We start from the raw sequence: 15,368 nt of genomic DNA on the forward strand, positions 1-15,368 counted from the left end.
TCCCATTCAGAAGTTATCAAGGCTCAGGTGTCATCCTGTAACTCTAGACTGTGCAATGGCACTTCTGGTCAGTCCGCAGTAACGATGACAATTTGTGGCTTTTACTGTTTGTAAGTATGAAAATATACATACATAATATATATATCACTAAGTGAAGCTTCGACTTTGTCATAAGTGTAAGTGGCGAAGTTGAACTAGGAGTTGTAAAACTGCACTTCCAGCCTGCAGCGCAGGCCGGGAAGCATCTTGTGCTTTGTCACACTCTGAGTGGCACAATGAGTGCTGCAGCCCTGGGTGGACACTTTAGGTTACATGCTCTGGATGCCTGGATACTAGGGACTGATGAATAAGTTAGCTTATGCCAATTGGTGGGAGCCAAAAACAAGCAGCATCAGCCTAAAGCTTGGGAGGCGACCATTCAAAAAGAGGCATTTACTTACAATATTTAGCCAATCCGTGGAGAAATTGAAATCCGTGCTGAGATGGGAGCTCAAGCCATTTTGAAGGACTTCTTTCTGTGTTGGGGTTCACTCCAGGGCCGGTATTATAGAAGGTGCCTTTGGGTGCAGCGGGCATGTGCACCTGCTTTGTGTGCCCCCAGTGCACTTTAATCTTACAGAAGGGGCCGCACATGTATGTGCTGTACATGTAGCACTAGCGCTACTGAGAGAGGGCGGTTCCTCATTTGCATGGGGTGTAGCCCCAAGCAAATAAGGATATCTCTTTACCTCTGCTCGTGCTCCCTATTATGGATGTGGGAGCAAAAATAAAGAAGATGCTAGGAGGCCACAAAAAGGTGCTACACTGTCAGAGCGCCCCCTGATGGCAGCCCTCTGGAGGGGGGGGTCAAAGGGGTCCTATGGACCTCCCAGACATCACCTTGAAGGTGGGGGCAGTCATTCACTGCATCCGCCTGCAAAGGGATCTTTCTCCTCTTAGAAGTGCTGGCGGGTTGCTTTGAAGCAGCCGCTCCGTATTTCACTTGAATGCGCCACCCTTAGGGACGCACAAGTTCACCCACTGCTGCCCTGAGGGCAGCACATTCAACACAATAGGTCATTTGAAGGTGTGTGAAGGTGCGCCGTGATGCAAACAGAGGAAGTGCCGCAGATGCGAAATGTTGATGATCATCCTTTCTTTTTAGATTCATCTTGAATTAAAGTGCCTCTCTGCCCCTGTCTGATCTTGTTGCTTGTCTTCTGGCATATTCTTTCTTTGTTCCTTGCTTTTTGCTTACCATGTTGCAACAGGAACACAACTCTCACTCTCACGTTTGGTCTTCCAATGACTTTTGTTCTGCTGCAAACATCCTGGTGCAGTCAGTGCATCTCCTTTAAAACTGAATACATATGCATGTGGACGGTCTTTCACTGTTTGATTCACTCTTCAATATGCTTTCCCAATTGAGCTAGTTTACATTTATACATGTTTACATATCTGCAGTTTGTTGTTGAAATTGCTCAGTGTGCATTGCAGCAAATTTAATCAATGTTGTAATTACTATGAAGGAACGTTCATCATCACTTTGTATACATTCATCGTATAATGTGGTATTATATGTGTAAAGGCATGAATGGCACTGGGAATGGTTGGTGGTGGGGCGAGAGTTAACTGTCAGTATGCACGGCGTGGGTAATCAATAAGTGCAAGGAGGTACCCTAATGTGTGAATTCTTAGGTCTATTTACGAGGGTAAATGTACATGTGCTAATGTTCTCATGTGTAAATCTACTCATGTATCTGGTGTAAATCTGCACTGTTTGCTAATCTGAGTGTAGAGTACACCTAAGTGTAGACTTACATGTCTTCGCCCTTCAGTTCAGACAGTGGAGAAATCTAAGAGTGAGAATTTAGTGGTGTACAATTACACCTGGTAACCTTTCACACAAAGGTAGAGAGCTCTGTCACAGTGGCCGAGATCTCTTTAGGGGAAAGTGTAGGTAAAATAATGCAGTTTATCAGTTAAAAAAATGTTTAGAGTATTTAAATGGAAAATACAAATGTAAAATAATTTAAAATGATTAGATTAGGCTAGAACTAACAAAATGACATGTTACAGCACATTAACTCTTCAAAATAAATGTGTATTACATAATTTCAATATATTAATTATTTCATATATATTTATTTTTAAAGAAGGCAAAAAATGCTACAATCACTACTATTTTTATTTGTAATTCATATTAAATACATCGGATCCAGTTTTAGATATTTAATGTAAATAATGTTTTCATTTTTAATAAGTTTGAAAATGTTTTTAAAATATGTTTTTGATTAGTTCTCAAAATATTTAAAAATCTAGTTAATAATTTTGTATTTTTTTAACAGTAAATGCATGTATCTTTCTATAATTTACAAGACGAAATAATGTAATTATGATATCATCAATTCCAATGTAGGATGTGACTTCTGTGGTTCAAGAAATTAGACCAATACTGGAATTTGATCAATATGTGTTCCAAAGTTTAGCTGTCTACCCTTGAGTTGGATAGGTCCAGGAGAAATGCCCTGACAACCATTAATACACATTAACATTCTTAGAGTACTCATCCTGGTCATCAAAGTCTAGGGAACCCTCCAAGTGAGTCTTTCATTACTTGAATACATTTCCATACATAGATGCTTCCGTGCCATACTCTGGAAGTTTATTATCATGAACTCCTGTTGTAGCATGACAAAATAAAATTAAGGAAATTCATACTTCTCCAACAAGCCATTCAACATACACACTCTCACTCAGGGCACCTACTCATGTAAATCCAGAATTCATGGTGAATAAATGGTAAGACAGCAATGAGTATTGTGAGCATGCGAATTATTATTCTAAACAGATAAAAAGAAAAGAATGGGCTAGATGTCTAACAGAGAAAAATGTCAAAAGCAAAAAGAAAATGTCTTGAGCACTATGGGATCAACAATGGAACGGATATGTTGTGAAAAAAGCATTCGGCATTAGAAACTATGACGAACTGTAAATTTGTCTTTGCTGGATGAATGATCTAATTATTTCAGTGGTTGGGCCTGTGCTATGGAACACGCTTCCACTCCTGTTGAGGCAATGTTCGGACCATCTGACGTTCAGGAAAAAGTTGAAAACCTTCTTGTTTAAAATGTGACAGGTTCTTTGTATTCTTCCATCACACTCTCCCTTCTCATGACTGGCTTTTTCTCCCTCTATATGCTATTGTTGCTTTTTTTGGGCGCAGAGATACTCCTCCGGGAGTGGATTCAAGCACGATACAAACCCGCAAATAAAATAAATAAATAAATAATGTAAAATGTTATCCTAATATTCAATCCAATGGATCATCAAACGAATTTGATTGCATTTCATTTAAATGTGCCTCTAACAATATTGCTCTTAATTTTTACAGTGTCTCAGGTTGCATTTGTGAACTCTTCCACACTGGCCACAGTCCAAATGGTGGCCAGTACTATGACAACAACTTCCCCTAACAAGACTACAAATGCTTCTCAGCCAACACCCACTGCAAGCCCTGGCGCATTTTCTACAATTGTACCAGGAAACATGTCAGTGGCTGCCATCTCCGCAGCTTCAAACCAGACCAACACTACATCGCAAGCAGTGACGATGATGAAAAATCTCAATATCACGCAAAGTGCCATTCAAGCAAACACTTCTGCAGTACCCCCCACATCGTCCATGCTTACCTTTGCAGCGGCAACAACAGTACAACTCAGCAACACCAGTGGGACAGGAGTAACAGGGAAGGATCCATCAACAGCATCTCTCATCTCTGCACAAGTGGTCCTTTCCAATCAAAGCACATCTTCTGGACCAACAGGTATGGCATATCACTGGACAGCATGACATGCATGTTTGCACATTTGTGGACGCGTCTGTGTGTACATATAAACCTTCTGACACCAATCAAAAAATGTGTCCCCTGGCATATGAACATTAGCAGAAGTTGTTAGCTTTCACTGTGGTGGAGAAGGTGTCAAATATTTAATCCTGGTTGAAACCCTTTTTATTCCAATTCATGGAATCTGTCTGCTTTTCAAGGGAGATTTGAGAGTTGCAAAAGGTCTTGAGAACTGATGCAGTTTTGAGAAGCTAAGCCCATGTTAATGGCTGGACTTCCAACATGCCCTCCAAGACGCCCAATGCTCTGCTTAAATTTCTGGTAGCCAGTGGGTTTAAACCTGCTGCTGACTCTGCTGGTTTAAACATTTGACCTAATAACCCATCCACCACTGGGTCATCAGGTCATAGTGGCAGTCACTGTGCCATATGTAGGGCAGGCGGCCATGACTTGATTTCCCTGCTTCTTCTTGGTCACCGCTGGGTTTCTACTGGCCTCTGCCTTTTAACCAGCAATCAAACTCCTCTTAAATATCTTAAACAATTTTTTCTCAGCTTCCATTTAAATATTTTATGCTAGTTATACCAGTTAGCTTAGTGTCAAACCACTCTTTAGGGGTGTTTGCAGGCTTAACAAAGTCCTGTTCAATCAAAGTAGTCAGGTTTATCCTAGTATTACATACATTATTAATACTAAAGTAGTATTATTTACCACCATTGAATTAAAGTAGTGCATGTATTTTACATAGGACAGATAATAAGTAACATTAGTGGTATGAGTGTGTATTTATATATGTGATGAGAATCATGTAATCCACATATGATTGAAACCTTTTGTGAGTGAATTGTAACTCATAGCCAGGTTAAACAGAAGAGAGCTGGTATTCAGAGTTTAATATACATCTGCAATTTCTAACAAATGATGTCAACATCTAAATGTACAAAAAATACATTTCATGAGAGAGGTATTTAAAACAAGCATTGGCATAGCCAATAGGTCTCACCTTTAGGATCTTATAAGTGTTTAGCCATGCAGCACACAAGCTGGGAGGTTACAAACATCAGAAAGTACATTCAGCAGCCGGTCACATTTCATGTGAGTTGCTTTTTTAGGCATTCAGAACATTGCTTGGTTTACTAATAGTGCCCACTTGTTACTGGTGACAGGGAGGTAGGTACAGGCATGCTGTTGTTAAAGTGCCCTAACAGTGACTTCAAAATAAACCCCATAGCTGAACCAAATAAAGGTAGTTGAAAAGGACGACACTCCTCTGCAAACAGCCCTAAGTGTGTTGATGACTTGGGTTTTAGAGGGGGTGAGTATGCATACCTTACATGCACGTCTGAATTTAAGGACAGTTCACTCTTATTTGGATATAAAGTGGTAACACTGCGGTACCTGAGCTAAATGCTTAACAAGGGGAGTACCCCGAAAATCATCTACAGTGGTCAAGCCTGCTATATGTCAATCAAAATTCCGGGAACTGAGATAATGTATAACACACGCCCCGTTTACAGCTCTGTATTAACACTGTGAGTAGCATGTGTGGGACAAAACGAGAAAAAAAATCTGATATTTAGTAGTAATTCACAAAAGTGAGGACCATTGCTCCAAAATACTGAGCCAGATACCTACTGCTTAACAGCACAAGCTTTGGCAAAACCACTAGGTCTCGGCAAACAGAGAACTATTGGCCTTGTCAATGTCAATGTCTTTTAGCCATACTGAATAGCAAGCAACAGGGCTTCTGTGCAGCATGGCTGAAAGTCAATATGTATATATAACCAACATGTCATCTGTGGACACATTGTATTAAAACCCCAGCCGCATTAGAATGCTCATGCCGAGATGATACCGAATTATAACATGAAAGCTAAGGGAAACAAAACCAATCCAACCACCAATCATTTGAGATGGGCATACCACAACATTAGCTTTGTCTGCGCCATCCATTTTATTCCCCAATCTCAACATGGCAGCTATGGGGAGGGGAATTTTTTATTCAGCCCGAACAAAGATAGCGGCTACTGCTCATGTGTAATGCAGCTGCAATAGACCCACCCTGCGCACCGACTGAACCACCAGAGGGGCAAATTCTGTGCATTGCAAACATGGAGCATGACGGCGTATCATTATAGTGTATGAACCTAACTGTAAATCTTGATGACTCACTTGCTCAGCAAGTAGCGAAAAATTGCATGCTCTCCATGTGAATTGAAAAACAGTTTGAGGAGTCTTTTGTTGTGGCATGCATCGTGCCTCCTATAATGCAGCTTATCGCTGTAAACATGTCAAAGTATGACTTGAAAAGCTTTGCTTTGGCGTAGGGATCGTCTGATGGAAAACACGAGAAAACCAAAAGGTAGCATTTCTGTGGTTGCGTCTTTCATTGCCCTCAATGTACCCGGTTTTTATGTCCACCTTCAGGAGTCTGCCCGGACTTGGTAGCTCCATCTGCCGATGTTGATGCTCGGCGCTAATTAAAACAATAGCGCTTCTAATGTGTGGCAGAATGAACATTCAGTGAAGACCTGCTTCGCGTACTAATGTGGGAGAGGGGAAAACACATGCGCAAAGAAACATACTCAACCAGAGGTGTGTGCTTCGTGCCCAACATGTATCCCCTTTCAGGTATAAACAGTGACGACACACACAACTAGAGGAATGGACTGCTGAAACAAGCATCGGCTAGCAGGCTTGAAAGTAGCAACACACCATGAAGCACTACCAGGAACACACACAACCAGAGCAGGGCAATGCGGCTGTAAAGTTTGTCCATTTGCATGTTGAGAACTGTAACACACACACACGCACAGATGGGGGCACTACAATACAAATTGTTTGTAGGATTAGATACACTGAAGCACACAAACAGCTGCACAGAACACAAAAGGCGGCAACAGCAGATCAGCTTGTCTTCCCACAGACTTAAAATCATCAACACACAAATTCCCAATGAAAGCAAGTTTCCATAAATACATTGCGCAGCGAGTCCTGTGTCCACAGAAAGTGCTGCCAGCTGCACACATGGGCACCTTTAAAACAAGGGAGTGGAATGTCAACAAGTGTGCGCGGCCACGCTAATTGAAAACAGATGGCCCCTGCGCGCCGCTTCTCACTCCTGCAAGGTGGATGCCAGCCCAAGTACTTGAAAAGAGCTGACCGATATCTAAAGGTCACTCCTAAAGCAGCGCTGCACGCTGCCCTAAGCTTGACCTAAAAACTTTCATTAAACACTTAGAAAGCTAATCATTGCACTTGAGTTGTGGACACCGTGGTGTACCTGGATAAGAGGAATAAATTGTACTAAGAAATAAATTGGTATGCAACTTAAAACAATTTGATATATATATATATATATATATATATATATATATATATATATATATATATATATATATATATATATATATATATATAAAAATAACCTACTGGCAGTCGCCAGTAGGTAGTTATAGTTAGAACCTAGTTTCCATAGGAAAAGCATTTTTTGATTTGCTATTAGGGGAACGTGACAATCTTGCCTGCTACCGACCTATCTCCCTTTTAGATTTTCTAGTAAAGGTAGCAGGTAGGATTGTTTTGAATAGATTACAAACATGGGCTGAGGACAATAATATTTTAAGCAGGGTGCAATATGGTTTTAGACAAGGGCTAGGGACAAATGAACAGGTTTTAAATGTTACTATTTTATTGGTAAAGTGTACTCAAGCTAAGGAGGGCAAACTTTACGCAGCATTCGTGGACCTCTCAGCCGCATTTGATTGCGTCATACATAATAGTCTCTGGGAAATCCTTTTGGATTTAAAGGTTGAACCACTATTAGTGCAATTCTTGGTACAATTGTATGCTGGCAACGCCAAACTCTCTCCAGATGCTTCTGGAGAAGACTCAACAACCTGGTGTCGATGAGGCACTAAAACGACTTTAGTCGGCGCCGATTATGCCTCGTCAGACTCCATTCGACGGCGAATCGACCCCACCTGGCGCCGAAACCACGATAAGCTCCCCTTCCGAAGAAGGAGATGGCGCCGTACCAGCGCTGACTCCGGCTCAACCACAACATGCTCAGACTCCGAAGAAAGAAGCGTAGGCGGAGCCGGAGAGCGATTTACGGCACCGGGACAGTGCCGACCCCAGCTCCAGACAGGCGCCGCCTGCCTGGAAGGCCGAGGTGCGCTCAAAGCTTTGCAACCACCTGAGATGCCACAGGGAGCCCCATGGGACTATGCGGTGTGGCAGGGCTTCCATGGATCGTAGAGGGGGACCCAGCCGGGCTGCGCCCTGACGACAACATATCTCCAACGTCCCTGGAGGGCAAGGGCTCATTTGGCCCCAGGGGCAAACCCACCAGCGAGTCCGTCGGGGACCCCACAAGTAGCGGAGGCCCCAAGGACGCACCAGGGACAGGAGAGGACCCAAGGGAAGCCTGCAGAGCTGCAGCATAGGCCTCCATCTCGGTCCGAGTTGCCCCCACACCCGGATAGGGCGGATAGAGGGGAGGCGACTGTTGGGGCACACGTTCGGAACGTTTCGAGAACCAGTGCGATATGTGCCGCGACTTACCAATAAGTGGCGAACGACGGCCCAGGGCCCCAGAGGGCAATCGAAAGTAGAGGGGCCTGCGGGCTATGAAGAGGCCGCGGGGCAAGTCGACTCCGACCAGGACAGCCATGCCGAAAGAAGCTTCATCCGGCGCTCCCGCAGGGACTTCGGCTTGAGGTGTTGGCAGGCGTCGTAGTCCGTCGAGTCGTGGTGTTCACTCAGACATCACATACAGATAAGATGTGGGTCCGTCGCGAACATTTGCTGCGAACAGGAAGTACAAGTTTTAAAACCCGAAGGCATGGCACACTGTTCCAGACACGAAGCGTCAAAAGGGGGCTGAGAACAGGCCAGAGGAACTGCTTACTCTGGATCCCTGTTGCGCGCGCAAAAGAAGGAAACTGACGTCAGCGCGCCGGGAGGGACTTGTATGACCTCGCTGACGTCACGTACGTGTACGTCGTCAGGGCGGAGTCTTGTGGCGCCGTCCCCTGTCGCGCAGAGGTGCTGCTGCTGCAAAAAAAATTCCGGATCCAGTCTGACGCCTGGGGATATTCTAAGTTAAGGAATCTGCGGCTAATGTCTCTATCAGATGAAAGGTACAAAGATGTGCAATGGAGCGAAACACCTGAGCTGAATTACATCATTCGCATCACTTGGACACATAAAATAATTTGTCACATTCACAGGTGCATCACTCAATACTAACGTGCAATATGTTTTTTGAGGAAAGCTAAGCCAAACTGCATTCTCCGTGCTAGAACATGCCAAAACAGAATGTTTGTTTTATTCTTAAAAAAAAACAATATGATCGCAACGTGCATTTATTTTACGTTTGGTGTCATTTACATAAACCACAGAAAGAATGTAAATACATGTTCGGCCACTATTGACGTTTTGTTAGAAAGTGCTAATATCCATAAACCACTTGCCTTGTTCTAAGGTTAGAGGCTTGTTAATAAACTCTACAGCAAATTAATGGAGTACGGAAAGGGAAGGTATTCTACGGAAGCGTCTAGTTAAAGGAGAAGATTTTGAACAGTCAAATGCCCACCTGCTGGTCTGGCATTTAATTATCGGCTTCGCTTCTTCACAAGCAGCTTGACCAAGTTTGATGAGTATTATTATATAAAAACATTATTTCGAGTTTCCGGTGCCCTCTAGAGGAAATTGTGTGGTACTGCCGTAATGGAACTACACCGTCAGCCTGTGGCATCCTGTATCCTCCTGCAAAGCCGGATGTATCTGCAATAGCACCTTCCTGGCCCCCCTCCCCCAGCTCTCCTTTGTCTCTCCAGTCTTTTAGACTTTAACCTGCTCTAAGTGATGTATATAAGAGGAATTATTATTACTGCTGTTAACCCCTTAAGCGCTGCCGTCGGCCAACGGTCGTCGGCCAACGGTCGTCGCGAGCACTACCTTGCCAGTGCTGCGCACGACCGTTGGCCGAGGGGCCAGCGCTCGTTATTCAAACGTTCAGCACTGGGTGCTGAACGTTCGACGCAGCTATGAGGTTAATACTGCTTCTGCTGTCCTACAGCTTATCGTTGTCAACGAGAGAAGATTCTTCTGCTGCTTGAAATTGCACTGTATATATTTAATGTATATATTTATAGATATCTATATATAGATATATACTCACCAGTCATGCTTTAAATGGAAATATAGAAGTGCGAGCACTCACTTTTTAGAGTACCGGTTTGCTCCTGGGAAGTGCCGGTACTCTCGCATTACGTGCATTGCTGCAGTGCGGAGAGTACTGAGAGTAGGGGTACTGTCTAGACCAGCCCTACACCTATCCACCATAGGCGTCACCAGTCACCTGACCCTGCCAATAAAAGGGCCAGTCACATGTGCCCTGGACCAGTTACACATCCAGAGTAATTGTGCCCTTCTCATTATTTCCTTAGCATGAGGGCTTAGGGCCCTTGATACAAGATCACCTTGCAGTCTAACAATGAATGAGGAGATGTTTGAGGGGCAATGCAGTTGTTTGGTACGTGTTATGGGAAGTCTGCGGATGACCTGATCTGACTCCTCCCTTCTGCTCGTGATGTTAAAGGGAGGTAGAGGTGGAGGACTTCTATGTTCACACGCCAGGTCCACTTCCGTTCACTTCAATCACCTATTCAGATACAAAGTTAGAGGTGAGAGGCCAAAGGTGGTAGGGAGAGAGTTTGAAGGTGGTGTACGTGCAGGGGAAGAAAACTGAGGTATATTAAGGGGAGAAAACATTAGTGCAGCACCTGGAGAGAAAGACCAGGCACCGCAGGCCTGTAATAAAAAATTAAAGAATTAAAGCAGTTTTTTAAAACAAGTTCAGTTCTCTCCTCTGAAACTTGGCAACCTGGGCATGGGCTTGTAATGTGCAGGATTCCCCCCACAGATGACACAACACGTCTGCTGTGCTGTACGTGGTTTATTACTTACAGACGCACAGAGAGTGCCGAGCCTCTTGCTTCTGTGGCTCTGGCACCCGTACTAAAGCCTTCGCGCACTTTCCCAAAATGGTGGATCGGCGTGCTACGTCACCACGCCGATCCAAGCACTAGAGCGCTGACTCTACATATCTCCCCTTTTTATATACATTCAACAACACTTGGGAGTTACTGTCCATCACTCATATCATAGTCCGAAATCTGGCCGGCCTCGTCACAGCTCTCCCCCCTCTGGTGCACCTTACCGGGGTGCAGGTCACTTCTCTCCCACTGGATCTCCCCAGGGTATCTCCTCTACCTTCTTGGCTGCTTCCCCCCTTCGGGCTCTCCTGGGACCTCTGTTCCTGCCGGGGCCTCTCTCCGCTGGGCGATCCTGCCGCCCCTTGCTCGCCCCTTATGTTCCTTCCTTCAGTCTCTCCTTCTCCCATGGTTTGCTCATACTCCACCCCGCTTCTCTCCATACCTTCCTGCTCCTGTTCGCCAATGTCCCACTGTAGTATTTTGTTGCATCTCGCCATGCGGTCTTGGGACCATATATTCCCATCACTAAGCAGGGCAGCCCTGTCGTACACCTCCTTGACTTGGAGAGGTCTACTGTACTTGCTGTTCCCCTTTCTCTGCAGCACTGCTAACTTGACTCTTACCCATTCTCCTTCTTCTAATCCAGTGTCTCCCACATTCCTTCTAGAGTTATAGTGTTTTGTGTACACTGCTTGGGCCCTTTCCAAATTCGCTTGGACCACAGCTGGTGACCATTTGCTGGTTACCGTTTTCTCCTTCCACGCCCTGTTGTCCTTCGTGAATGGGTCTCGGCCCCTCAAGATCTGGAACGGGCTATACCCCGTGCTCGTGGGGATGATACGATACGCCCATATCATTTGCCATATCTCTCTCTCCCAGTCCTTGTCTCTCATTATTGCTGCCTGTATGGATCCCATCAGTACGCGGTTAAACCGTTCCACCAGTCCATTTCCCGCTGGGTGGTATATGGATGTGTGTTTGTAAACTATGCCATTTCTTTCCATGAATTTGGCCCATTTATCCGAGGTAAACTGCGGACCATTGTCACTTAGTATAAGTTTGGGAATCCCTTCCCTCAGGAAGGTGTCTGTCAGAAATTTGAGTACGGTTTCAGTGTCCATTTCTTCTTCCACCCTCACGTCTGGCCACTTGGAGTACCTGTCCATGAGCACACACACATATTTCTGTGTTCCTTGTCCATCTAGAATCGGACCTAAAATGTCAATTGATAGTTCTTCCCACGGATTCGTGGGTGTGTAGAATTTACCCAAAGCTGGCCTCAGTGGTTTTAGGGTTTTGTCCGCTTGCTGGCATTGGGTACAATCCCTGACATGGCGTTCTGCTTGTATGTCCATGCCCGGCCACCAGTACCCTTCCTTGGCCCTCAATTTCGTCTTCCCTATTCCCAAATGTCCTTCGTATAGTAGCGTGAGTAGTCTGGGGATGATTCCTCTCGGCGGTATCACCTTGTCTCCTCTGTGTATGAACACCCCTCGGTCGTCCACAGAGAGTTCTTCTCTCACCTCATAGTACCTCTGCAGGTTCCCACTCAGATGTCTTTTCTCCGGCCACCCACACACTATGCATTTCATTACCTCCTGTAAATTCTGGTCTTCTCTGTAGGCTTCCTCCCATTCTTGGTTGCTGAAGACCCTTTCATGGTCCTCCATCAGCGCTACCATTTCCTCCGTGGCCTCTTGATCCTCTTCTTCCATCTCCATCGATGCCGCCCGGCTCAAGTAATCTGCCACCTTGTTCCTGTTGCCGGGGATATATTCTACATCATATATGTATTCTAGGAGCTTTAATGTCATCTTAGCAATCCTGGGAGGGGCACTAGCATGACCACTGGACGTGAGTACCTTCACCAGGGCTTGTGGTCTGCTTTCAGCTGGAATCTTGTTCCCCAAAGAAATTGTCTGTATCTGGTCATAGCCCACACCACGGCTAGCATCTCTTTTTCTATGACGCTGAACTTCTTTTCCGTTTCACTCAGCACTCGGGATGCGAAGCTCAGTGTCTCCACCACTCCTTGCCCCCTGTCTTGCATCAGGACTGCGCCCAGTCCTTTGTCGCTAGCGTCGGTGGTGAGGATTGTTCTCCTTTGAGGGTCGTATCCCTGCAACGGTATTGCCTGCACAACGTCTCTTTTTATGTTCTCAAACTCTTCTTGGGCTTCCTCTGTCCATCCGAACACCATCTTCTCCCGCGTTAGCTGCCTCAAGTGGTGGGTCTTGGTTGTGAAGTGGGAGACAAATTTGCTATAGTATTCGGCCATTCCTAGGAAGGACCTGACCTCTTCCTTGTTGGACGGTGGTGGCTTCTCACAGATGGCCCTCACGTTTTCTGTTTTCGGGGTGATCCCTTGCACCCCAATCTCGTGTCCAAGATAGGTCACCTTCTCCATTCCTAGCCGGAATTTCTCCCACTCCGCCGTTAATCCTCTTTCCTCCAACACTCGCAATACCTTAGACAGCTTGGTGTCATGATCTATTCTGTCCTTGCCCATCACCAGGATGTCATCCTGGAAGTACTGGATGCCTTCCATGTTCTTGAAGAGTTGGTGCATCAACTTTTGAAATACTGCAGCTGCCGATGCCAGCCCGAACGGCATCCTACAGAACTGGTAGCACCCAAAGGGTGTGATGAACGAGGTGAGTTTCCTGCTCTCCGGATGCAATGCTATCTGGTGGTAGGCTGATGTTAAGTCGATAATGGAGTACCACTTGATTCCTCAGGTCTTTGCCAACATCTCTTCAATGCGTGGCAGCGGGAACTTCTCCACCACAATGTTCTTGTTTAGTTTGCGCAGGTCCACACAGAGCCTGACCTTGCCGCTTGGTTTCATCACCACCACCAATGGTGCTAGCCACTCCGCGCATGTGATGGGCTCAATTATGCCCTTCTTCTCCAGCTCCTGAAGTTCGATTTGCACTGCTTCTTTCACCACCAATGGCACGTTTCTCACTCTGTGTGCTACCGGCGTCGCTTCTGTTTTCAGGATGATTTTGTGCGTGAACCTCTCCAGCTTTCCTACTGTCCCGCCGAATACTCTGGGGTAGTCTCTCTTCCATTTCTCCAGGTCCGGCCATTGTTCCGGTTCCGTTAGCAAGACTTGCACCGCACCTCCGGGGTCTAACTTGATGCCTAGGTCACCCTGGTCCATCCATCCCAGTACCGACGGTCCTTTTTCTGAGACATACAGTTTGCAATATGCACAGCGTCCCTTGAATTCAAATTTGAGCGGTCTGAAACCCACCATGGGTATGCGGTCTCTGTTATACGATACTGGCCGTATGTCCAGCCGTTCCAACTCCGGGCCCAGTTGTGGCCTGAACTTTTCATCCCATACCGCCTGTTGCACTATTGTGTAAGGTGACTCTGAATCTGCCACTATGCTGATCGGCACTCCTCCAATGTGCATGTCCAGCACTGGCTTGTTTGATCTCTTGGTGTCCACACACAGCACCTGGTCGTAGATACCTAGGACTGTGTCATCCTCTTCATGACCGCTTTCTTCTTGGTCATCTTGTCCCTGGTCCACAAATTTCACTACATTCCTGATCGCTTTCCTCCGACACACCTTCTCATAGTGTTCTACGATCGAACGGAACAGGCACTTGGAGCGGAATGCCGGGCACTTCCTATCATGCGCTTCGTGAGTCATGCTGCCGCACCGATAACACGTGTTTTTGGCGCCCTTCGAGTGGTTCCCGGGCGGTCCTGGATTTCCTTGCCATTTGTTCGGGTTTCTCTGTGGTGCTCCCTTGACCCTGTTATCTCTTCTGGGGGCCTCCTCTTCAATTCTGTTTACCGTGGGTCTGGCCAGCGTTTCCTTCCTTGCTGCCTCTGCGCATCGCCTCGCCAATTCTGCTTTTTTGACGATCGCCATTACCTCCTTCAGGGAGGAGTCCCCATTGGCCCACAACTTGTCCTGCACCGCCTTACTCGTCGTGTGCATCACTATCTGATCCTTTATGAATTCGTCATGGAAATTCGCATATCTGCACGTGGACGCCAACTTTTTGAGTGCCGCTACATATTCATCGACCGATTTCCCTTCTTCCTGTTTCCGTTGTTGGAAGTTGTATCGGTCAATTGAGACACAGACGGCTGGCCTGTAATGTTCATTTAGTTCTTCTATCGCATGGGCATATACATCATCGTCATTATCCTGTCTCTGTTTGGGTACCAGATTCTTGAACACCCTCAGCCCCTCCGGGCCCAAATTATGAAGCAGTATCCTCCTCTTCCTCTTACTTGTAAACGGTTGCTCATTCTCGTCCTCCAGCACCTCAATGTAATTGGAAATGTATTCCCTCCAGTCCTCCCATTTCATTAGGGGTTCACCTGGTTTGGGTAGAAACGGTATGGGCGCCGTTGTTGAGGACACCTGCGCACACACTGTTTCGCGCTTCTCTCCTGGTGGTGTCTCCCCTTGTCCCTTGGGGCTCCCTGGTACGTTATTTTCCCCTTCTCTTTTCGGGCTCAGTGGAGCGCTTATGGCCACGTCATCACGCTGATCCAAGCACTAGAGC

The 15,368-nt window shown here is 45.9% G+C and overlaps 1 protein-coding gene across 1 annotated transcript in view; it reads left to right on the plus strand.

The window, feature by feature from the left end:
- Positions 1–15,368, plus strand: part of LOC147684148 (uncharacterized) — a 160,365-nt gene that overhangs the window by 50,527 nt on the left and 94,470 nt on the right. The window contains exon 6 of the mRNA XM_086942602.1: positions 3,374–3,805. Coding sequence (XP_086798728.1) covers positions 3,374–3,805 — 432 coding nt within the window. The remainder of the gene's footprint in view (positions 1–3,373; positions 3,806–15,368) is intronic.

Source organism: Lissotriton vulgaris, chromosome 11 (genome assembly GCF_964263255.1).
Source record: "Lissotriton vulgaris chromosome 11, aLisVul1.2, whole genome shotgun sequence".
Taxonomy (NCBI): domain Eukaryota; kingdom Metazoa; phylum Chordata; class Amphibia; order Caudata; family Salamandridae; genus Lissotriton; species Lissotriton vulgaris.